The sequence below is a fragment of the Leiobunum rupestre genome, chromosome 5 (assembly GCF_980474605.1).
Source record: "Leiobunum rupestre chromosome 5, qqLeiRupe1.1.hap1, whole genome shotgun sequence".
In the NCBI taxonomy this organism is placed as follows: Eukaryota; Metazoa; Arthropoda; class Arachnida; order Opiliones; family Sclerosomatidae; genus Leiobunum; species Leiobunum rupestre.
In genome coordinates, this window is record NC_143388.1 from 31,387,649 (window position 1) to 31,414,722 (window position 27,074).

At 35.9% G+C, this 27,074-nt stretch overlaps 1 protein-coding gene across 1 annotated transcript; it reads left to right on the forward strand.

The window, feature by feature from the left end:
• Window positions 1–106: 106 nt before the first annotated feature.
• LOC149944141 (LIM homeobox transcription factor 1-beta-like) lies at window positions 107–27,074 on the forward strand. The gene is made up of 6 exons (XM_090176294.1): window positions 107–351; window positions 18,049–18,463; window positions 19,065–19,142; window positions 19,621–19,753; window positions 19,998–20,099; window positions 26,803–27,074. Exons 1-6 carry the CDS (start codon window positions 107–109, stop codon window positions 27,072–27,074), a joined length of 1,245 nt encoding a protein of 414 aa, XP_090032420.1.

Consider the following 27,074-nt stretch of genomic DNA (forward strand, 5'->3'; position numbering starts at 1 on the left):
ATTAATTATTTTTCCTTTGTTCTATTTGATTTCTCGGCGTCACTCTGTTTATAGCAGTCTCTCACGTGTCTTTTGTTTTATTGCACGCGTAATAGGTGGCTTGTTGATGGGCACCGGTTCCTACCGCAGCAAGACTGGCGTGCTTCCCCCGCTGAGCTGCAAGCAGCAAGCGTCTTCCTTGCAGGAGCTGTGCGTTGGCTGCCAGACGCCCATCGTGGACCGTTACATCATGCGAGTGATGGAGAATTCATGGCACGAGGACTGCCTTCAGTGCTCCGTCTGCCGACAGCACCTCTCCCAAAGCTGCTACTCCAGAGATCGGAAACTGTACTGCAAGGCCGACTACGACAGGTAGAGATACCACTATTCATTCCTCTACTCCTCCTTATCCGTTAATCGCGCGTTTGCTCCGAATGCAACGCGTGCCCTAACGTATTTGTATTATTCCTCTCGGGATTCCAACTATTACAAATTTCTCCCATTGCCAGAGAAATAGTTCGCCTATTCCGGAATTCTTCGTCTTACCTATTTGGTTGATTGACTGAAATATATGTCGCCGAAATTACAGTCTACGAACATGGACGAATTGTTGTTAATTCATCCACGCCACGAGCATTCTCCTGAGACAGCGAAATAAAACATTGCGTTTGTTCGCTTTACTTACGACAAGGCAGGCCAAGAATGCATTTATTCAAATAGGCGGAATTAATATGTTGGCGAATTATTACGTTACCATGTTGGAGAATTATTAACGATTGATAAGATAAGATGGGAAAAATATATCGTCATCTTTGGTTTTCCTAATCATTATATTCGCCAACGTGGCCAAACGTAAAAAACGAATTCACCAACGTGGATTTTGCCTCCAAATAAATTCGCCAACATGGTAACGTGATAATTCGCCAACATGGTCACGTAATAATTCGCCAACATGGTAACGTAATAATTCGCCAACATGGAGCGAAATATTTTATTCATACAGTTTTTTTCGGCATAATCGATTCGCTATTCTATTGAGAGTTTGACATGCTAAACCGAGGAGCTAACCACTTCCTTAAATTCTGTACACCGATTACAGCGAGTACAGCCTTTGGTAGTGCTAAATCTGTAATCGATTACGAAATCACTTAAGTACACTCAAAGCTACGGGCTTGTACACCGATTACGGATAGTGGTCAGCCCCTCGTGCAAAACTGTAGCCAAAGAAATATATAACATATAAACTAATCTTCAAGAGCTATAGCTAAGTGACGTAGACAAAACATTGTCACATGACCTCCCGTATTTTATAGAAACACACCTCTTACATCATTTTACGTAGTTTTATTTAAACTATAAATCGGGGAAGACAATTTCCGAATTTTCCCCTTCCGCCGGTGGCAGGCGCTAAAGCGTCTAACCAATGAAAACTGTACAAAAGAAAATGCACGACTTTTGACGGGTTGCGTTCTCTTTGTGTCGGTGGCTGTGTTTGTTGCTCCTAGCTTCTAAGCAATCGCTGAACAGGTTATATTTAAGCGTCTATTTAATTAATACCGGTAGACGAAAAAGGGGACTCCAATTTGGGCAAATAAAGATTCAATACATTCATTCGGGGCGTGTAGAATCGACAGTGGGCCAATATTTTCCGAATGCGCCACAATGAAATTTCCGCATTCCGAATGTCATCGTAGCGCGTCCGTAGAACGACTTTTTGATAAACAGTCCGTAGGACTTCAGGAATAATGCATAATCGAAAGGCAGCATTATGAATCACTCTTAAAGAGGGCGCACCTCCCCCGGCCGAAATGGATATCCGAAACACAGCGACGGAGTTCCTCGTCCGCCTCATCAGTATCTCGCAACCGGGTGTCACCTAATTCGAGTCAAAAATCGAGAAGGGAGACAGTTCTTTTTAAAGCCATTTTGGCAGCCTCCAATTTATGCCACCTTTTCGTGTAATATATTCTATTTAGGGCTTGATTCTATCCGAATCGAGTGGGGTTCGAACCCCCGGCCGCCTACGTTGGACGGGGAGGCGATCACTAATCGCTACGATATAGGCGTGAAAAGGGCAAGGGGTGCCACCCTCTCCGGGGGACTCGTCGGGGTGGGGTCTCCCTCCCAATAATCCCTCATTGTTTAATAGGTAAGTTAGTGACGCCAAACAGCACGTGCAAGCTGTTACGCACCCTCTCCCAGCTCGTTCTACGGCCAACCCCGATTTTCGGGATTCACGCATGGTGTAGTCGGCTTTTTCCCCGCTCCTCTCTCCGTCAAATGTTGGCTGAGACATCGGCCACCCCCGTTTAGCGACCAAATCACGCGAAATACTTCATAATGCGACTTATTCGCCGATACAAAGTCCGATGACAATCGCTTGATTGTAACACTCCATTGGATTGTAGGAAACTCAGCTGACTATTTTCCCAAATAAAATATTTTAAAGCTCTTGTAGAACTCGTGACGCGAAGAACGATAAATTGGCTAGACTATACTAATAAAACCGCTTGTTTTCCGTTAAAAACTTCCATATTTACGGTAGTTCATTTAATTATACGTTTTCACCAACAAGTTTAACGGCAGTTAGAGGTAGCTAACAAAATTACCTCGTTTAACCCTATGGAAAGTGGTTTTCATGGTTTACAAAATAATTATACCCGTAGGCCCGTAGCATTGAAAATGAAGCGACATCTATATTCTCAATATCGAATCATTTTTCCACTCTAATTTTGTTTGATTTTTCAGTTTAGTTCTTTAACGAACGTATAAACAAAATACCGAAGCAAAATTTCAGGGGTGCCAACTGACAATGGCGTAACTAGAACAATTGGGCCCCAATGCAAAATGGGACCCGCTATATTTACGCCAGTGACAGTTCACCCGTCGTGGTGGACGACTAAGTTTGCGGGCCCCTATAAATTAGACGGGGCCCGATGCGTCGCATTGGATGCATTGGCCTAGTTACGGTTGAATGTCTAAGCATACCCGCGCGCGTTGTATAATTTCGGAAAATACCTCTATTGCGTTATATTTTTTAATCAAATTAATTATTAAATTATTAAATTAATTAATTACTTAACGTAGATAATATTTCAAAACAATTGTAATAATTTATTTTTAGTGCTACAAGTGAGGCATACCTTAAAAAATCCATTTTGTGAGTCCAGGGTAAGTATAGAACGCGTAATGTCGAAATTATCACGTTTATGATTGCTTAGGAGCATAATGCAAAAATTACGCTATAATGAAGCTTAATAATAATAATCTATATTAAATATTTATTGATCACTTTGAAAATTACGCAATAGACATTTCTAATATGGATTAATATAACACGCGTAGGAATATTTAGGAATTCAACAGAAAATAGGCGAAATTCGAAATTCCCGCCGCCGATTAACCGGAAATTCGTGCTAGTATCTTTCCGCCAAATGTACTAGATATTTTGCCTTTCTTAACCCGCAACTGAATATATAAACTAAATCCACTCATGGACAGTAAATTAAGAGGACAGGTTTTCGATACCCATCCACAGTGCATTTGATTTCTCCCCGCGTATCTATCAGCTCGAGAGACTCCGATGCAGTCTTGCAAGGTCGTTTGTATCACGTGATCCGGCAATCTAATGCGGTTGATATTGTTACGTAATTTTTGCCGCTTTATATTTTAGTAATTATTAATTTTGGTTTTTTAATTCAATAAAAACTATCAACTGATATTTAGTATATCATATTTAATCTATAAAAACGTGAAACAATACCTTTTGACGTAAAAATGTACTTCATGTTTATCTTTTTTCTTTTTTCGAACAGTATCGTCCACTCTTACAAGGAGAGTACCCGAGGTGTTTATTGCCAATTTTGTTCAAAGTCGGGCGTAATGTAGACCTATATGAAATATGAAATTTCCCAAAAGGAGACGTTGCACTACCCATTCGATTTGCTATGGCAACCGAAAATGTTTTTGATCACTTAAAACAATAAAATCTCCATTTAAAAAAGCATGGGATTTTCTCGGTTTTACGAAAATTTTTAAAATCACGAAATGTGTAATTTGGACCACATTTAGGTAAATTTCATCAAGTTTGGGTAAATTGAAACATTTTTAGGGTAAATTTGTAACAAATTTTGGGTAAAATAAGGAAAAAATCTTATTTTGGTTGTAAGTGGTAAATGGAATGGGTAGTGCAACGTCTCCTTTTGGGAAATTTCATATCTCATATAGGTCTACATTACGGCCGACTTTGAACTAAATCGGCAATAAACACCTCGGGTACTCTCCTTGTTAGCGATACTTGTGTTTTTTTTTTTTCAAATAACCTTGGCCCATTCCCTTAGTGTGATTGGTTTACGGGGGCTAAAAACCAGGCTATTTACCGATCCTCTAAAATATACTATCCATGATCTAACGTCTAAGTTATATTATTAATGGATTCTTAGTAATACGACATTTGAAATTCATATTACACCGTTTTACACGCGTACAAACCCATTTATCGGTGTGCAAACTACAAACCACTGATTCCCATAAAATGTTTATAAATTCGGGTTTAAACCACGCCGGTAAAATGATTAATGACCATTTGAATCTTAAAAAAAAACTAAATTAAATTCAATAAAAATGGTTCAAAGCCTCAATTAGCGGTCGGCATCACTCTGTAAACACACAATGAATTCGATAGATGATAAGGAATAATGCTTCTCAAATGGAGGCCACCCGATCTACATAACCGAAGAAAGCGTGCCCTCCTGATCTTTATCACGAAACTGTTCTACACGTGCATCCAGTTTTTTACACGCTATAGGGAAAAAATGAATAATAAAGAAGCCAACAAAGTCGAGCTTGAATTATCGCAAACTGCACCCTTCGCCGTGTGTTTCTCCGCGCCACCAGGTGGCAATAGCGCGGTCCTTCGTGATTGAATATTCCCCGGTGTCCGTCGACGGTATTGTCCAGCGCGCCACGTGTTTCACGTTATCTCCCTCCATTCGTAAAAAGGGGGATCTAGTCGGAGGCAGGGGGCGCCACGATCGCGAGAGGGGGATTATAGAACTCGTGAAATTGATGCCACACGTTGCCGCCGTCAAATAGACCCCCTCCCGACGTATTCCAATTTTTCGGGGGATCAAACTTGGTTCCGACTTTTTATCGCGGTGATCCCCTTGTCGAATACAATTACGTCTTCCGGGATATATCTCAACCTACTCAAACAGTTTGATTTAAAATCAAATCAAATTTGTTATGATTAGATTTTATTTCACTTTGTCTTGTGTTATAAATATAGTTCGGTAACATTTAAAAAGCTTATTTTTCATTTTTTTAAATGTATTTTCGTAATTTATAAACGTGTCATGTCTCTTAATCTATTCGTATTATATATTCTAAAATATGCCATATCTCATATTATATATTATCCTTTCCTATATTCTGAAATATGTCACGTCTGCTTTCTTATATTCTAAAATGTGCCATATCTATTTGTCTATATTCTAGAATGTACATTGTCTTGTTTTCTATATTCTAGAATGTGCATTGTCTTGTTTTCTATATTCTAGAATGTATATTGTCTTGCTTGTTTTCTATATTATAAAATGTATCATGTCTCTTTATCTATAATCTAAAATGTGCCACGTCTCACGTCACTTTATCTATATTCTAAAATGTGCGACGTCTCTTTATCTATAATCTGAAATGTACCATGTTTGGTTTTCTATATTGCAAAATGTGTCATGTCTCTTTATCTATATTCTAAAATGTGTCATGTCTCTTTGATGTGTTATGTCTCTTTATCTATATTCTAAAATGTTTTATGCATCTTTATCTATATTTTAAAATGTGCCACGTCTCTTTATCTATATTCTAAAATGTGTCACGTCTCTTTATCTATATTATAAAATGTGTCATGTCTCTTTATCTATAATCTAAAATGTATTATGTTTGGTTTTCTACATTCTAAAATGTGCTATGTTAAATTTTCTATATTCTAATATGTTCCATGTTTGTTTATCTACATTCTCAAAACGTGCCTTGTCTCTTTATTTATAATCTAAAACGCGCCCTGTCTTTGTATCTACATTCTGAAATGTTCCACGCCTCTTTCCCTATCGAAAAATATGTCGAATCCAGTTTCCTATATCAAGAATTCATTATTTTTACATTTATGGATTCTTGTAAAGCATACAGTTGTGTTTATGGTTAATGAGAAATAATCAGTTTGCTATTTAGTTAATGGAAATATTTGTGCCGGTATGCAGGGCCCGCGACGTAACTACGGAAAAGTAATAACCCCCGAGAAGATAACCCATTTTGGTCCTCCCCAAAACGCGGAAAAAAAAGAATAAGAGACATGCGCCGTTAATTTTTTCGGAGTAAAAAACAAGCCAAAAATGCGCCGTTGAATTTAACGCGCGACGAAATCCAAATAATCAGGTGCGAAGCAGCCTTCACCTTACACTCGACTTTCGTTAGAATTGTCCGCTGACCTTTTCTGACAGACGGTAGGCGTTACCCGGCTATCATCCCGTTTCCATAGCAACCGGTAAACGTATTCTACGAGAGAGAATCTGGGGATTTCGGTTGCTAGGGGCGGACTGGCAGCACCTGCATCCTCGCGTGCAAAGAATTTATGGACAGAGAGGAGAGAACGAGCTTGAAGGATATTTTATATATATTCAAAAGTGTGGTCTATAAAGATCTCGAGGGAAAAAATGCCCCTGCTCGGCTTCCTTTGATTTATTAACGCTTGATAAACGAATCGTGAAATACTAAAGAACCGAGAGTCGGGGATAAATTGTATCGTTTTCCGTACAAAATATTAAACATTGGTTAAACGTTATTTTACACACAAAAAAGTCACACAAAAATATCGAAATATTTTTGTGTGACTTTTTTGGTTTTTTTGTAACTGGGTTTGTTTTTAAACTGAGGGCTTTTTTTAAAACCTTTTACAAAATTGTTCCGAGCAGTACGTTTGTACTTTTTTAATACGTTTTAAAATTTTTCGTACGAAAATACGTTTTGGATTTATTTAATCGTATTTTGTACGTATGGAAAAATTTATGATACGAAAATGCGTTTTGATATTTTTTGGCATACATTTAGTACGTTTGAACCTTTTGGAGTTCGTTGAATGTTTTTAAATAGTATGTGGTCTAATTTCACCACCAAAGCAGCTGGTTTTCTCCGAATTCCTCTTGTAATTGTTGGCAACAGTTACAATGCCGGATTCAAATTTAAAAAGCAGAAAATTTGCTTCATAGATGGCGCACTATGCGGAAAATCGAAAAGTACATTTTCCCCCAAAAAATGCTTCGAAAATACGTTCTGTGATTGGTGGAAGTACGTTCCTGAAATCACTCGGAACAGCGCTCCGACATACGTACAAATCCCGTTACACTCTAGAGAAAAACGATTTTGGAAATTTGGAAATTAATTTCTTGGCGGAAATTAGTTCTAAAATCTCAAAATCAGCTTAAAAAACCACAAATCAACTCGAAAATTATGCTCTGAAAGCTCGTCTGAAATCTCAAAATCAGTTTCTGATTTCTGAAATCACTTTGAGATTCAAAATTTGCAAATGTCGGAAATATAAAGCTTTCCCAAAATTCTAAGTTCAGTAAAAATATGATATCACCTAGAACAAATTCCTAAAGTTAAGATTTCATGTGTCTGGGCTGCCGACGCCATCTTGGAAAATGGCGACTCAAATCCGTAAAAACCGCTATAACATTTTTCGTATTTAAGGTACAATCTTCGGACTTGCTCCATTCGAGCAAACATAGGGAAAGTGTTTTAGAATATTTTACACTTGAAAACACTTTCCCTATGTTTGTGTAAAGAACTATTTAAGTATCTAGGATATTAATATTTTGCAGCCCTAGGACGAAAGTTCCAAAATCAATAATAATAAACTTTATTAATATGTTCTAGGCCATGTCCAATTTTTGGTTAAGTGACATAGTTTTGTTTTGGCGATTTTAGTGACTGTTAAATATTTAAAATTTAAAAATAATAATTTATAAATTAATAAAATTGAAATATATCTACACGTAAAAGATCGTCTATACACACTTGTCAGTTTAATGCCAGTTTAGAAGCCCAAATCTCGACCAAAAACTGTCCACATTTAAGTTGCTGTAGCTCATTTTTATATTAGCTTAATCTCTACAGCGTGTTTCATGAGATTATGCATAAATTTGAAGTAGTTGTAGGGGGTGAGTTGAGGAGTATGCCTGTTTTCCCCCATTTTCCTACTAGCCCCTGCAGTAAACTGCAGCAAGCGCCAAACCAAGCAGCAGGGACTTTAAATACTGTTTAAGTTTACTTTTTTACGCTGGTTACCTCGATTTGTTTACAAAGTCCTTTTTTAGCTATCACACGAACCCAAACCTTAATGTTCACGTTTCCCCGTGGCTCGGTTTTTCGGTTGTGGCAGCCTACTTCCAGGGGCTAGTAGGCCACACTTTGAAGCTCTCTGAAGCTCTTTTCACTCATCGTAGGAAAATGAGAAAAAACAGGCACACTTCTCAACTCACCCCATACAACTCCTTAAAATTTTTGCATATACTTTTAAAACACCCTGTATAACCCAAAAAATGCAATCCAATTTTAATTACATTGAACAAATTCAAACAGATGTTGAATAAAATATTCGTTAATATTCGTATTTATCACAAAAATTGGGATTATTTTCGTAAAAATCTGCCTAATATTACCAAAAAATAGGTCCTTCAAAATACGCGTTTCCCCTCCTTGAAAAAAAGCGTTAGATTTTTGACTAATCCGTGAAAGATTAACGCTCATAAAAGGTAGTCTCTCGACCTCTGACCTTCGCGTGGTCCTTATTGAATCTCGCTTCGAGAAGAGAGAGTATGCGGGAGTGAAAAAGGTTGTCGTCGAAGCCGAGATACGTACCACCAACTCGCTTCAAGAGGGACTTCTTGGCTCGAGTGGCCCAGTCGCCGCTTGAAGCGCACATTGGCAAGTGTGGGCAAACTCTCTCTCTCTCGTTCAGCCTGCAGGATTTCGGTACTAAGCCTCCTCGGATGATACAGAAATGAGAAGGGAGATTATTGCCAAGCTACCATTATTTGTCCACTGGATTTTTGCGCGCCACTTTCACTAGTATTGTGATCGCTAATACTCGCTCATGTTCGTATTTTTCGGATGGTATTCGCGATGTTCCGTTCAGACTATATAATTTTATTGGTGGAAAATTAGTTGTTCATATCCCATGTACCAAATAATTGGTACGCTGTTAATTAATTTTTGTGGGTCGCAACAGTGCGACAATTGTTTGGCTCCCTCCAATAGGTGGATACTAAGCCAGAAGTCTTTGCAAGGACAGTAGATACAGGGACGAGGAAGTGTATTGGCGGCCTCTGTTGGAATATATCACCTAAAACGACCTAAACGCGAGGAGAGTTAGTTGTAAACAAAAAAATGGCGGTCACCTAATTTTAGCGGTTCTTGACGAGGCTTAAGTGTTCAAAACCAATGGGCATTTTTTTATTTACGCTCGTAGTTTTATTTTTAATTTAACATCAAAATGGTAAAAACTAACTACAATAATACTGTCCATGGTGAACCACGTCTTAACAATGGCCGCGGTTTGTTTACATCTAACTCCCCGTGAATATGAAGACGTTTAAAACCGAATTTTTTTTCTCTGCTTTCTCGTCCCTGTATCTACTGTCCTTGGTCTTTGCGAATAGTTCAGGTTGGATTAAAAAACGGTCATTTAAAATGGTCCCCTCACTGGGCAGGTTTTGCCAGATTTTAACAAAATAATAAGATTACCAGATGACAAAAGCTAAAAAGTGTAGCCCCGATACTCTGACCTTGACAATAGTTCACGGTGTAGAATCATTATTTCCACCAGAACCAGCGAATAGTTTAATTTATAGTAAACGGTGTACTCCTTTTTTTACAGAACAGGCGAAAAGTCTCCACTTTAAGGGGGAAGACTACAGTGGTCATTGTCTACTTTCGCGCTATTTCAAGCTGAACTCTTTTAATTTTGTATTTTAACTTATAAAATTAATATTTACGTGTAAAACAGCCTCTTGTTTAGTGACTTAAATAATTTTAACCTACAATTTAACTACGCATATAGCACTGCTAACCTAACTATTAATTAATGTTAAATAATTTTGACAATTTTAAATTTAAAAGTAGTTAAGTTATTACGTTTTTATTCGGACCCGCAGAGCTAAACAAGTTGGGCAAGCGCCCAAACTACCCTTTAGTTAGGACTTTATATCTCGTTAACTATTAAATTATTAATATTATAATTATCAAAATTATTTTAAGCACTAGAGGAAGGTTCAGCCTATAGGAAAAAATATAATTAAATTATGTTATTGTTAAAACAGAAACGTTCAGCTTGAACGAAAAAGAGACTTTTACTGTATTCTTCCCCCTTAAGTGATTATTCGTATTATTTTTGTCCTCTGCTATCCTGTTTCTTGTATGAAATTTAGAAATTAGTTTTATCCTGTCAAAATTATTTGTGTCTGCTATTTCGATAATAGCAATATTATATAGAGTAATTTCGCCTCGTAGCTTTGGCTATGAACGCCATTTTGCGCGGGTTTTGGATAACGTCCTGTCACGTGAGACTGAAATCACTGAATAGTAAGCAGGCGACGGATCAAATGTTTCAAAGTTCCCACGTTAGTGACGTTACCTATAGCTTAATTTCATTGGTTGAATTTCAAATAGTTGTATATCTAAAACAAATTGAAAACCCAAAAATCGGTTACCTTATCGAAAACATTGCGTCAGGGACGTCATTTGGGTGGGGCAAGGGGGTCATTGACCCTTCCTTGAATTTATATGAGTTAAAAAGTTCACTAATAAATTTGCATTTAAAGGGAATATAACCTCAGGTATTTGGTGTGGAACACCAACGTTTGCAGCTCTGGCCGCTCTTGCCTTTGCCTTTAAAAATGTTTGCCGCCACTGTACAGGGAAATTTGAAAAATTGAAGGGGTCTTCCATAAAGATTGCTTTGCAGGTTATATTCCCTTTAATGGGAATATAATCTCAGGTATTTGGTGTGGAACACCAACGTTTGCAGCTCTGGCCGCTCTTGCCTTTGCCTTTAAAAATGTTTGGCGCCACTGTACAGGGAAATTCGAAAAATTGAAGGGGTCTTCCATAAAGGTTGCTTTGCAGGTTATATTCCCTTTAAAGGAAATATAACCTCAGGTATTTGGTGTGGAACACCAACGTTTGCAGCTCTGGCCGCTCTTGCCTTTGCCTTTAAAAATGTTTGGCGCCACTGTACAGGGAAATTTGAAAAATTGAAGGGGTCTTCCATAAAGATTGCTTTGCAGGTTATATTCCCTTTAATGGGAATATAATCTCAGGTATTTGGTGTGGAACACCAACGTTTGCAGCTCTGGCCGCTCTTGCCTTTGCCTTTAAAAATGTTTGGCGCCACTGTACAGGGAAATTTGAAAAATTGAAGGGGTCTTCCATAAAGATTGCTTTGCGGGTTATATTCCCTTTAACTGCATTAGAAAAGTAATGTTTTGTTCCGTCCTCAAATGACATTTCGTTTGCCGTTCACGCTGCTTCATTCACTGCCAATTAGTTGGTCAAGTTTTCTGGGAAATAACTCGCTGAAAATGTGTACACCCGATTACATATTTCAAGAGATTACTTAAAAAAATTACAGATTAGCAAAAATTACGCGGGATTACTTATTTCGAGTAATCCAAATAATATTATTAGATATTATTACTCAAGTTATTTCACCCTCGGTCTGAACTCAACTTTATTCACAAATTGCTGACAGAGAAACGCGCATTAATATCGAAGCCATTAGAGGTTTAAATTTTAATGCTTTTTATTTATTCTAGATGGCGCCTGTTTACATTTTTGGGGTAGATTAAGCTGTCTATTTGTAATAAATAAGTAAATATTAATTCCCTTCCTCAAAAATAACAACTTCTAACCCTATTTTAAATGATGTTTTGTGTAAAAGCTAGAAGAAAAAGATCAATCCAGGAAGAATTCAGCATTTTTAATTATTCAATTCTTCGTTTTATACCTGGTAAAAATAAGGGTATTTAAAAATCGTTACCCCTTGTAAAGTATCTTCTCCTTTATCAAATGTATAACGGTCTATTGTGAAATATGTTACCAGTGCCTCAAAATAATTATCCAGTGTATTTTTTATTGTATTATATTAAAGTGACTCTGCTTCTGCTTTAGTTACTTTTTGAGCTACAAGATGGCGCTTCCAATGTCGAAAATGGTTGACTAATTTAACTGGAATGGCCTAATTGAATGACTGGCAAATGTATCATAATAATCACACAAATCTACGATTGTGGACGCTAGACAGAGGATTTGACATGTCAATAGTATGCAGCAACATGGACTAAGAACTAGTGGGGATTCACTACTTTAGCTCAAAAAAACGAGGTGTATTTTAGTTGATTTCGCACAATCTTCAATCAACAAGTTGCAACCAATTTCTAATCATCTCGCGTTACGATAATTGAACCTAATTCTTAAAGTCTCCATGACAAAAATCAAGGAACAATGTTTGTCCTTAGGATGCTTGGTCCATGTTTTCATCATAGTTACTAAGGATATTTTGCTTAAAGGCCTAGGTTTTCTTCTGCGTGCGTTCCCTTAAGTCGAGGGGCTAACCACTCTTAGAAAATCTGTACACCGGATTACGCTTAGATTAGCACTGCCAAAGGCAGGGACTTCAAAGATTACGCGTAATCCCATTAGTACAGTCAAAGGTACGGCTCTGTACACCGATTACGCGGAGTGATCAGCCCCTCGCCTTAAGTTTACTTCCCGCCGCGCAAATATCCTGGTGGTATAAGCCAACCGCAGAACACGTTGGCCTACCACCAGGAGATTTGCGCGGCGAGAAGTAAACTTAAAGGAAAACAGGTAGAAGAAAACCTAGGCCTTTAAGAGTAGAGTATTCGCGACCGAAACGAGTCTAGGTGGCGTAACGGCGCTAGCTTCTCCGAGGTAGCGCCTATGATCTCGCATCTGCTACCGACCAATAAAAAGTCATAAGAACGTTTATTCCTAAATAAACTTATCCAAATATAAGCAAACGAAATATATTAAAATGCAAGTATCATTATTTATAAAGTCCAATTTAAGAAAAACGATGAGGAAAAACCACTAGTCTGCTTTAGCCTCTACCTATCTAGCTTTCAATGGCGAACCAAAGAGGGCGTAGCGATAGTATTCGGTCGTGAATCACAAATAAGTTCGACAACAGTGAACAACAACTTTTGATTTTTTGTCGCTAGGTGTTCGTTGACATGCTCCACAACCTTAGAAAATAGCAAATTACCACTTGCTCCATATCCCATATACGTACCCGCGCAGAATGTGATAAAATACCCGAAATTTAAGTAAAAAATGCCCTTATAGACATTCAATTTTATAATGCCAAAATCTTACGCGCGTTCTCTGATTCTAAAAAGTCCAAAAACATGATTTTTTTCCGAAGTACAACGAAGGGGTAGTACTGAAAAATGATATTCGGAGGAGGGAGGGACGAACTGTAGTTAAGGTTTTATACCCCCCGCGCACTCGCGATTACGTTAATTGAAATTGATGGAGTATTTCGTCTCGACCCCTGACTGTGGGCTGCGCTGACAATTTCAATAAGGAAACAAAATGGGGGCTCCGGTTCGACTCCCGACTTTTTGCCCCCACTCCACCCGGTGGGGGGGGGGGGGGGGATAGGCAACCATTCCCGACCCGCCCGGGTTTCGACTTTGAGCCCCCTCGCTACTAGCAGCAGCGGCGTAGAAGTAGTAGTAGTAGTAGGTTCTCTTTGCCGGGGCTAAGCCTCGGCTCGTCTTTTTGGAGCTCCGCGCGAGTATTTGGGCCCCGCTTAGCGCGGCCCGTAAAAAGAAGCCGTCGAGTTTGATATTGGATTTCCCAATCGTTATACTCAAACCCCAATATAGTCGGCCCCCTTTTTCATAGTCGACTGCGGAGCGCGGAGGGTTGGCAGGGAAGAGGCGACGCGGGCGCCCCCGCTGTTAGCAATATATTTCCTTTTGAAAAGACTGGAGAAAGTATCGCTGGAATGCCAACAATTCGGGCGCGTTGGATGGGGATTTAGTAGTGAAAGCGGCAGCCCCTCTCCAACGTCGGCGACGGCTTTACCTCCCGGCTCCGTCCGAGCGTGGCGCCATCCCCCGTCGAGTCTTAAAACCCCTCCGTTTCCCTTTTATATTCTCTTCTTTCTCTCTCTGGCGCTCGCTCCCGCCCTCTGACGGTAACCCTCCGCGAATGGCCTTTTCGTCGACCCCGGTTTTATCCCGGTCTTAACCCTAAAGATCGTCCCTAAGCTCCGTTCTCTAAGACCGGAGGCTTAACCCCTCTTTTTTACTCTTCCTTTGTGTATGGCCGGTATTTAAGCTCTCGTAAAACAAAAGCGTTGTTTATTCCCCCGGCAAGGAACGATTTTTTCCCTCCCTACCTTGTTTTACGAAGGCCAACGAGATTATCTAACCGAGGCTTAGCGGACCGTGTCCTTAAACCCTTTAAAAGGGGTAAAGTCAACGTTTTGCCTAGTTGGTTTTTAAGCCTTGGCTCGGCTCTACCGAGCTATAAAGATAAACGTCTTTGCGTCGTTTTCTTCCATCCCCATCTTCTTTAATGTTCGTCGCGTTAAAGTCATTACTACCGCGTTATTTTTTTTCTACCAAAAACTATTTTTCCCGCCATTCCGCCGAGATACTTAACGCGAAATGTTCCGGTTTCCCAAACTCTTAAGCCTCGGCTCGCATTTCGCCCCCGAGTTGCTACTTTCGCGTCTGCTTTGAAGATTTCTGTCGTTTAAGAGTTTTCGAGTCCTATATTTCAGGGCTTTAAACGCGTTTTGTTATTAAATTTAGTCAGTTTAACGGGTTTAACGAAAACATAATCAAACTCCTATCCTCAACTGTAATGAACTGTGGAGACTGTAAACGCTTTCTTCTCAGCAATTGAACGTAAACACGATTTTCAGCCAAACTATTACTTTTGGACAGACACATTTTTAGTCCAAAATTTAAAAACCTGCAGCTGCGGCCTGATTTGAATTTTACGCACCAATAGTGTTTGGTAGGCTTGTGAATCTAATATCAAATATAGTTTCTAGCTATTAAATACTTAAAACATATTTTTAGAATCAAATAGTAATTCTAATAACGGATAATAGGTGTTTCTATACAATACGGGAGGTCATGTGACAATGTTTTGTCTACGTCACTTAGCCGTAGCTCTTGAAGGTAGAGTGCACGCGCGGCAGTCGCGAGACTCTTCCAAATCTGAAACCCGCGTGCACATCTCTCGTGCAAGTAAAGCACTTAAATAACTGGCGCTCGTGGCGCAAATAAAAACATTTTACATTTAAAATTTGTATTGTTTTATTTTATAGAAACACCTATTGGCCAATTAGCTTAGGAATTTTTGCAATAAGAAAATTTAAGTATCTCACGTTATACCTGCAAATTGCAATGATTTAATTCATTTTCAATTAAATTATTTTTAGTAAATTTATTCAAACTTAAAAGTGCAAAATAAATAGAATAAAAAGTTAGTGTAATTAATAAATAATATCATGATTTAATCCAGATTTCAAATTAGCTGCCAACACTAGTTTAATATAAAATAAGTTACAACTGCCAAGTGTCCAGTTCGTTTTTATATTGTTAAAAAATGACTCTCAAATTGACGCACACTCACGAACCCAAAGTACGAAAATTATGTTGGATAATTATTTAAATTATTATAGACGTAAGCAAAGTAATTATACAAAATAAATTTAAAGGTGTAGTGTAAACGTGGACGATTAACTAAAGCTAAGAAAGAATTATTTGTACAATAGCATAAAAAATTGAAAACCAAATTTATTTTTAATAAATTTATTTTTTAATTTTTTTCTATGCTAATTTATTTTAAAATGTAAGCACTTTTTATTAAATTTATAAACACTTTTTATTAAATTTATAAGCCCTTTTTATTAAAATTATAAGCACTTTTTATTAAAATTATAAGCACTTTTTATTAAAATTATAAGCACTTTTTATTATAAGTAGATTTATTTTTTTTGTAAGCTATTTAATTTACCGCGGATTAATACAAAATACCAGCCTTAAGCAACAACTAGTATCCTTCAAGATGGTCTACATTTTCTAATTGCCTAAGCACGAGGTGATTTGGCTTAATAGTTAATTCAGCCCTGTATGTAACCGTGTCTCTTATGCATTGTATGCAAGGCCATGAAGAGACCTAAATTATGTCGTCGCCGGCCCTTCTAACAGAGGGTGAAGGGCAAGGCGATGGGCCCCTATAGTAAAAGGCCCTTGTCCATCGGGCCCTGGGGATTTAACCCGTTTGCATCCCCTCTGCAGTCCATATAACATTCTTCGTTATGGCTGTGAAGTTCAACAATTGATTGACCAGTTTGCAAACTATTTGAAAATGAATGTCTACATCCATTTTCGACTATTTGGTCATTAAAAACGAAAAATTTTCAAGCTCTATTCGATTTGGTATTCAATCGAATTATTTGGTGTCGTCAGATATTTCGCTCAACCCCAGTTTTAGGTTAATTTTTTAACTTCTCGAATATTTTTCCCATCTAATCGAATAATCGATTGAGTATTCGATCGAATTATTTTGTGTCGTTAAATATTTCGCGCATTCCCAGTTTTAGGTTTATTTTTTGACCTACTTGAAAGCGTTTTTCGTGAATATTTTTCCGTTCGAGTCGAATATTCGATTTAGTATTCGATCGATTATTTTGTGTCGTCAAATATTTGGCGCATTCCCAGTTTTTGTTCTATTTTTTATCTACTTGAAAGCGTTTCTAGTGAATATTTTCCCGTTTTCGGCGCGTGCTTGTATTGGAAGCTTACGTGGAGCGATTGTCTATCGCAAACACTGTTATCAGTAGTTTCAATTTGATAATATGGAAAAGGAGTCAGTGAGAACTGTAGTGGCTTTTGGGAGCTCTCGCCCGTTTTATGATCGCCGCCGCCGCCACTCTCTCACTCGTCAAAAGTTGTCGAAAACGAGATAGCCAACTTTGTTTAGCACTTCAAACTTCGGCTCATCCAAGCTATTCCATGGGAAAATGGACCTGTCGCGTGTAACTCCAAAATATTCCCCTTAGAACACCGCGCTCATTTTATGGTTGTACAAACCCATATGCAAATTTTACAAGGTGAAATTTACATGGAAATTTATACCCTAAAACCTAATCTATAGTTCTCTGGAAATTTATACCCTAAAATGTTCTCTGAAACATAATTCAATTTTTATTTACACTGAATATTTGTACATTTATTTCAGTATTAGATGGTTTCTTTTCGGCTGTTCTCGGACTAAAAGTGTACTCTTTTTACCTCAAAACGTTTTATTCGCCTGTTCTGGGGATGAGAATTACTCCGTCCCACAAACTATTCGCTTGTTCCGGAGTATTAGGGCTACTCTTTTTACTCCTTCTGAAAAGGAGGTGTAAAGGAGTAAATCAGATTTTGTCGTCTGCTAGCCAGAATTTATCTGCTAAAAACGAGGCTAAAAAGGCCACAGGGAGACATTTTGGAAGAACGTATTTACCTCGGCTCAAACTATTCGCCACCATAGAATCGGAGTAAAATTACTACTAATAATAATAATAATAATAATAATCAGCTAGACTAATACCCAAGGCACCACCTTAGGCCCAAGTCATCGAGCGACTTTTATGCCTTTAATTCAGGTGACCGGGTTACAATGCGTAGGAGGGTGGTGGCCAGCCCTTCATGCCACGCGAGCCAACAGCCCCCTAGCTCACTATTACCGTTAACCTCTCTTTTTACCCTACTCCGAAATCCCGGAACAAGCGAAAATAAACCACCTACAATCAGCAGCAAAGGCAGATAACTAATTCCACAACAGTCCAAAGCTAGACTGTTTAAATGAAGGGTTTTTACAATTCTTAGTTTTAGAGAAGTTAATCGAAAGCTTGTAAGACTTTAAAACTTTGAACGGGACCTTCGTAATCATTTGACCAAGCCGAATTTCGTTGTCCAGGTTATTCGCCGTGAAATGCACTGGTTGCACGAAGGCGATCGCCCCGTCGGAGCTGGTGATGCGAGCTCTGGACCACGTGTACCACTTGGCCTGCTTCGTCTGCGTCGATTGCGGGCGCCAGTTGCAGAAGGGAGACCAGTTCGTCATCCGAGCCGGACGCCTCTACTGCCGGCCCGACTACGAGAAAGAAATCTCCGTCCTGAGCCAACTGGCCGCTTCCAGAGGAGGCGCGGACACTCCCGTCGGCAACGGCAGCCAGCCCTCGACGCCCCTGACGCCCGGCGGTGGACAGAACGCCGTTCCTCCGAGGCAGGACGGACGAAGAGGACCCAAGAGACCCAGGACAATCTTGACCACCGCTCAGAGAAGGGCTTTCAAAGCCTCTTTCGAAATCAGCCAGAAACCCTGTAGAAAAGTAAGTGCTCTATTAACTTAACAAACAACAGGAATCCATACCTCTACTTGGAATGCTTATCGCGGCAGATTTTCTTCTCGATGTGGCTGACGGTTTTTGTGACGTCACTATGTTAACTTAACAAACAACAACGTGAAAGGGGAGTGCGCGCAAAGGGAATTTTTTCTCTTATTGGCGGGGCCAAAGCCGTCAGAGTTATCTTACCGTACGCGATACGCCAGGATAAGCCATTGAGTTGAGAATAATACATAGAGCTGGTTTTTTTCTATAGGCTTTAAGCTTACCATTAGTGACAACGGGACTGAAAATCAAGGAACTTTATCAAAGTACGCCTGGCGCCTTCTGTTGGCAATATTAAACAGCCTTTGACAGAGCATTAATGTCTCGTGGACTTGCACGCGCGCGCAGTCTGTCGCGAGACGGGAAAGCAATGTAGAAGGTATGATAAAGTTCCTTGATTTTCATTCCCGTTGCCACTAATGGTATGCAAAATCTGGCTCTATGAATTATTCTCAACTCAATGGTATAAGCATTCCACGTAGAGGTATGAATTCCCGCCGGAAGATTATTTTTTTTTTTAAACTTGAAATCTTGGTTTCAGGTTCGAGAATCTTTGGCGAAAGAGACGGGCTTAAGCGTTCGAATCGTGCAAGTGTGGTTTCAGAATCAGAGAGCCAAAGTAAGTATTCCCCAATAAGCCTTTCTATAAAGTTATTACGCTTGCCGAACTTGTTTTAATGTATCGGTTTCGTCACGAGATAGGTAGGAGTTCAGTTCAGTTTTGAAGCTTAGATCTTTATAAAAAGGGCGACTCGTAGAATTTTAATTCGTGTCTTGTTCAACTTGTTAAAATGTTCCACGCGCTCTTTAATATTTTATCTTAAAAGGCTCGCGCATTTTTTTTATTTCATGGAGCACGCGCGAAATCGCTCGAGCCAATTTACGTTAAAATATCAAGACGCGTGTGGAACTTTTTAACAAGTTGAATAAGACATAGAGTTTATGCTAGCGTCTATTGGCTATCATAGTGTAACGTCATTTCTACGTCACGAGTGACGCGCCCAATACATCTAAACAAGAAGGCCAATGTTACTTTATAGAAGGCCAATTACGCTCCGAAACAAAAATTGATGTTCTTTTAACCTCTGAATGTTCAGCTAAAGAAACTACAGCGCAAACAGCAACAGCAGCAATTGCAAGCGCAGCAACAGGGCGACGGTGGCGACATGGCCAAGGACGGCAAGAAGAGAGGCGGCAATCAATCCATGCACGGACATTCCGCCGAAACAAGTGAGTTTTTAACCCGTGCCTTCCCCCGATTGATTAAAACGCGGGCCCGTTCTCTATATTTACATCTATGGCCACTTGTTAAAGTCGCTCTTTAAAATCTCGTCCATCGCCATACGCGACTCACCGGTAATCTATCAGGCCATCTTGTCATTTTCGATTTTGGACGCTCGATGCCATCCCGTCTCGAAAGTATCCCGATTCTCGATCATCTTCTGATGGTCGTTGTCTCCTTTGTCTCCCGCAGATTCCCCTTATTCCCGGCTGGCGTCGGTGGGCGACCCCTCCTCGGATGGCACGCAGTTCCCCATGACCCCCGTCGGAGGCTACTCCACGCCCGGACCCGACGGTAAGTCCACGTGCTTTGACTCGCACCCGCGTTAAGCCTGGTTCACACGGGCAGTGTTTTCCTGGTTTTCTATATTTTCTAGTTTTACCGCCTTTTCCCGTGGTTCTGGTGCGCAGGAACACGACTGTACACACGGACAAAATTTGCCGGATTTTATCACAGCGAGCGCTGCCGGGGAACGAGGAAACGGATAACTTTTTTTTTGAGGGGCGTTGGGCTCGACCAGTCAGCGAGCGTTATGCCGTCACGTGGTAGACGCAAAAATTCTTAAGCCTACTTTTAAAGACTTTCAAAATCGCTCCTTATATCACGTGACAGCGAAACGCTCGCTGATTAGTCGAACTCAAAGAGCTTCAAAAACCGGGAAAATAAAGTAGAGATATTTCAACATTTTATTCTCCGTTTTCTCGTTTACTGGCAGCGCTGACGGCGGAAAAATCCGTTAAATTTTGTTCGTGTGTACAGTCGTTTTCCCGTGCGCCAGAGCAACGGGAAAAGGTGGTAACACGAGAAAATAGAGAAAATCAGGAAAACACTGCCCGTGTGAACCAGCCTTTATTCCTGTTACTTTAAACTTAGGTTTTTCACGAATGTACCTTTCTAAAGCCCCATTTTCACGCTCGCTAGTAGCGGATAGAAATAGTCAAAATTCGCTTACGCCAGTCGCAAACGTGAAAATAAAGCTAAAATGTCTGTTTGAAACAGATCGACGCGGAAAGTGAAAAAGTGTGTAGCTGAAGCGGATTTTGACGATTTTTACCCGCTACTAGCGAGCGTGAAAATGGGGCTTTAAAGCGTTGACAACAGGACCAACTTCTGGTTAAAGGGATTATGAACTTCCGTATTTATTGTAAATCAACGAATTTCACATTTTTGCCACTATGGTTAGCAGAAACAAGGTGTGATTGGCGCTAGTTACGATAAAAACGAGCCATAGCGCGTTATAGCAGCCCATTTTTCAATTTAGTTAACACTCCCTTTAACCCATACCTATACCGTTACCAATATTTCAGTTAAATCGATTATATCAGAAGAAAATAGGGGGAAGTACGCTTCTAGTCAGCTTTAGCAAGGCGTCACTTTTCACGAATTTTCGCGCCATAACGGTTTGCCGGGAAATCGCGGATGAATACATCGTTTAAAAAAACAATTTTTCTTAAATCGAACAATTGTAACATATTTTCCTTTTCATTTTCTGCTAAATGAGCTAAGGTGTCTTTGCTTTCGACGTTTATCGCCGTGTTGAAATAAAACCAAAGTGGAACTACTTTTTCAGTTTGGTTTATTTTGCGTTAAAAGGCGTTTTCGTGGGTCACACGACGACTTCTACGGCTCAAAGCTACAGATACGTACTTCCCCTATTTTCTTCTGATTATATCGATATTTGAAGATACAAATATTTCAGTTAAATCGATTATATCGATATTTAAAGATACAAATATTTCATTTAAATCGATTATATCGATATTTAAAGATACAAATATTTCAGTTAAATCGATTATATCGATATTTAAAGATACAAATATTTCATTTAAATCGATTATATCGATATTTGACGATACAAATATTTCATTTAAATCGATTATATCGATATTTGAAGATACAAATATTTTAGTTAAATCGATTATATCGATATTTGAAGATACAAATATTTCAGTTAAATCGATTATATCGATATTTAAAGATACAAATATTTCAGTTAAATCGATTATATCGATATTTAAAGATAGAAATATTTCAGTTAAATCGATTATATCGATATTTAAAGATACAAATATTTCATTTAAATCGATTATATCGATATTTAAATATACAAATATTTCAGTTAAATCGATTATATCGATATTTAAAGATACACATATTTCAGTTAAATCGATTATATCGATATTTAAAGATGCAAATATTTCAGTTAAATCGATTATATCGATATTTAAAGATACAAATATTTCAGTTAAATCGATTATATCGATATTTAAAGATACAAATATTTCAGTTAAATCAATTATATCGATATTTAAAGATACAAATATTTTAGTTAAATCGATTATATCGATATTTGAAGATACAAATATTTCAGTTAAATCGATTATATCGATATTTAAAGATACAAATATTTCAGTTAAATCGATTATATCGATATCTAAAGGTACAAATATTTAATTTAAATCGATTTTATCGATATCTAAAGGTACAAATATTTAATTTAAATCGATTTTATCGATATCTAAAGGTACAAATATTTAATTTAAATCGATTTTATCGATATTTAAAGGTACAAATATTTCATTTAAATCGATTTTATCGATATTTAAAGGTACAAATATTTCATTTAAATCGATTTTATCGATATTTAAAGGTACAAATATTTCGATTAATAGCAATTTATAACTAGAACGTATTTAGGTTTATTGAGGACGTACGAGATTACCTTCCAATCAAGGTAGTGTGATATAGGAACAACAAACACAAGGAGAACGCAGATAGCAGTGTTGTGTACAAATTTCATTGGATGAGCCTTTACGCTGAACGTTTTACGGAAAGGGGGAAGACAATTTCTGAATTTTCCCCTTCCGACAGCAGCAGGCGCTAAAGCGTCTAACCAATGAAAAATGTACGCGAGAAAATCCACGACTTTTGACGGGTTGCGTTAATTCTCCTTGTGTGGGGTGCTGTGTTTGTTGCTCCTAGGTGTGATCCACTACCACTAAGCAAACGATATTAGGCCTAATACCTTAGCTCGGAATCTAAAGTTTTTACCCACGTGCTAAATTGTATTTGGGTGGAAAAATTAGGCGATTCTTTCGGTATAGGGTTTTTGCCCGCGAAATGGGTCCTTATACATAGTTTGCATCCCTACGTCATCAATGACGCAGTTCCAAGTATAGATATAAGAACCAAGAATAAATATTTAATTTGAGCAAGAATGAACGGTTCTTTGCCGCCATTTTTCTGGTGTAGATTTCTTAGTAAAACGGGAGGGTTAACAGTTTCAATCGTCTGTTTGCGGATTTTAATTATTTTCACATGATTAAGAAATTATTTTCACGTTAAAAATGGTTATCTGCCTGGTTAAAAATTGTTCGAGTAGTTCAATTACCAAGGAAGAGCGAAAATTGTTTATTTTATTCGATAGCGAAGGTAATTGTAAAAAGGATGACCGCAAAGGCCTAACTTTGATAAGCTTTTTTAACTTCTTTTCGTAGATATTTATGTCGTAATTTGATATTTTATTTAAATAACCAGGCCTTAGAATCTTATCTGGCTTTGTTTAGGGCCCATTTAAAATTTTAAAGCATAAATCTAATACGTTTTGTAGCTTTGACGAGATTACCAACAAAATGGCTACCTATTTAGGAGCTACGCGCGAAATGGTTTGAATTTTTGATCGCCCTCCCAGTTTCCTTGGAGACCATAGGACCCTCCCTTCGGTGCAAACTATGTATAGTTTATTTGTCCAAGGTGACACTCGCACAACGTGAAAGCCTTAATATCGTTTATTAATTACGTTTATTTATGTGTGTAGTATTGTATTTTAAATTATACATTATACACATTATATATTTTAAATTATACATTATACTTATTATATATTTTAAATTATACATTATACATATTATATATTTTAAATTATACATTATACTTATTATATATTTTAAATTATACATTATACATATTATATATTTTAAATTATACATATTATATATTTTAAATTATACATATTATATATTTTAAATTATACATATTATATATTTTAAATTATACATTATACTTATTATATATTTTAAATTATACATTATACATATTATATATTTTAAATTATACATATTATATATTTTAAATTATACATTATACATATTATATATTTTAAATTATACATTATACATATTATATATTTTAAATTATACATTATACATATTATATATTTTAAATTATACATTATACATATTATATATTTTAAATTATACATTATACATATTATATATTTTAAATTATACATTATACATATTATATATTTTAAATTATACATTATACATATTATATATTTTAAATTATACATTATACATATTATATATTTTAAATTATACATTATACATATTATATATTTTAAATTATACATATTATATATTTTAAATTATGCATTATAGATATTATAAATTATGCATTATACATATTATAAATTATGCATTATACATATTATAAATTATACATTATACATATTATAAATTATACATATTACATATTTTAAATTATACATATTACATATTTTAAATTATACATATTACATATTATATATTTTAAATTATACATATTACATATTATATATTTTAAATTATACATATTACATATTATATATTTTAAATTATACATATTATATATTTTAAATTATACATTATACATATTATATATTTTAAATTATACGTATTATATATTTTAAATTATACGTATTATATATTTTAAATTATACGTATTATAAATTATGCATTATACATATTATAAATTATGCATTATACATATTATAAATTATGCATTATACATATTTTAAATTATACATATTACATATTTTAAATTATACATATTACATATTTTAAATTATACATATTACATATTTTAAATTATACATATTACATATTTTAAATTATACAATATACATATTATATATTTAAATTATACATTATACATATTATATATTTAAATTATACATTATACATATTATATATTTAAATTATACATTATACATATTATATATTTAAATTATACATACTATATAAATACATAGTACATATTATATATTTTAAACTATACATATTATACATATCATATATTTAAATATACATTAACGATAATCAAGGCGACTTAAGCGACATTTACAAAATATAATATAATTATAATGTATAATGTATTATGTATAATACATAATATATAATATACATACATTATACACAATACTCAGGCCTCTCAATTTCCGGTAGTGCCATGACTTAAGCCTCATTAGTAGCGTAGCCAGAAACTCGTCAGCCTTTGTGAAATTTCAAAGGGGATGAAAATTTAGTACAGCCATATCAGTCAACGCCAATGAGACTGCTATAATGAAATATATATTACACAGAAGTACCACATGTAAACATTTAGCTTTAAAACCCTGAAATATATTTTAAAGCAGCCCTTTATTTAAATTTAATAAATATTATTTTACGCCACCTATATTCAAATACATGTCAGATCAGCTCTACCCTCTCGCACGCCTATGACCGAGGGCTTATTTAAGGGGGTTTAGGGGAACCCCGAAATGGATCATTTTAAATAAGTAGGTCGAATTTAGGTCAAAAGGGGGCTGAAGGGTTTAAAACACACCCCAAATAAAATCCTTTTTCTACATTTTCTATTCTTTACTTTGCGATATTAATTTTATCTTTTATTTTCGGAATAAATATTTAAAATTAATCTTTTATATTTTATATTCTTTACTTAGTGAAATATATAATATACCTATAATTTGATCATTTATTTTCTAAATAAATATGATTAATTTAATCATTTATCTCTTTTATATTTTATATTCTTTACTTTAAAAATTTCTTTTTTAAATAAATATTTTTTGTTATCCGTGATTGATTCCCTTGATAAATAAACACTTTATTCTTTACTTTAAGAAACAAATAATATTAATTTCACAATTTATTTTTTAAATAAATAATAAGTTTTTTAATTTGGTTGTTATTCGTGGTTGATTCCCTTGAGAAATAAACACTATAAATATTATAATTTATTTTTGAAATAAATATGATTAATTTTATCATTTATCTCTTTTATATTTTATATTCTTTACTTTAAAAATTTATTTTTTAAATAAATATTTTTTTGTTATCCGTGATTGATTCCCTTGATAAATAAACCCTATTAATATTAAAATTTATTTTTTAAATAAATATTACTAATTTTATCATTGAAATAAATATTATTAATTTTATCATTGAAATAAATGATAAAGTAAATAATCTTTATTTGAAAAAATAATGATAAAATTAATAATATTTATTTCAAAAATAAATAAATGATAAAATTAATCATAATTATTTTTGAAATAAATATTATTAATTTTATCATTATTTGTTTCAAATAAATATTATTTATTTTATCAGTTATTTATTTTTGAAATAAATATTATTAATTTTATCATTATTTGTTTCAAATAAATATTATTTATTTTATCAGTTATTTATTTTTGAAATAAATATTATTAATTTTATCATTTATTTATTTTTGAAATAAATATTAATTTTATCAATAATTTTTGAAATAAATATTATTAATTTTATCATTTATTTATTTTTGAAATAAATATTAATTTTATCAATAATTTTTGAAATAAATATTATTAATTTTATCATTTATTTATTTTTGAAATAAATATTATTAATTTTATCATTTATTTTCGAAATAAATATTATTAATTTTATCATTTATTTTCGAAATAAATATTATTAATTTTATCATTTATTTTCGAAATAAATATTATTAATTTTATCATTTATTTTCGAAATAAATATTTAAAATTCATCTTTTTTATTTTATATTATTTCCTTTACGAAATAAATAATTTTATATAACAATTTAATTTTTTTAATTTGCTTGTTATCCGTGATTCACTCCCTTGAGAAATAAACGCTATTAATATGAAGTATTAATTTTGTTTTCCGTGTAGGTTATTACTCTCACTCCAACGGCGGCGCGAATTCGTACATCAAGAGCGAGCTGAGCCTGGAGAGCGACGGCAGCCTGGGCGGCCTGGAGGACGTGTTGATCGGGCACGGCGGAGGCGGCTCTTCGGCGGGAGGCACGCCGACCATGCACGGCGCCGACTCCGCCGGTGGCTTCTTTTCCTCCGCGGTCAATCCCATCGACAAACTGTATTCCATGCAGAACTCTTACTTCAGCGCCAACGACTGTGAGTGTTTGCAAGGACAAAACAGCTAA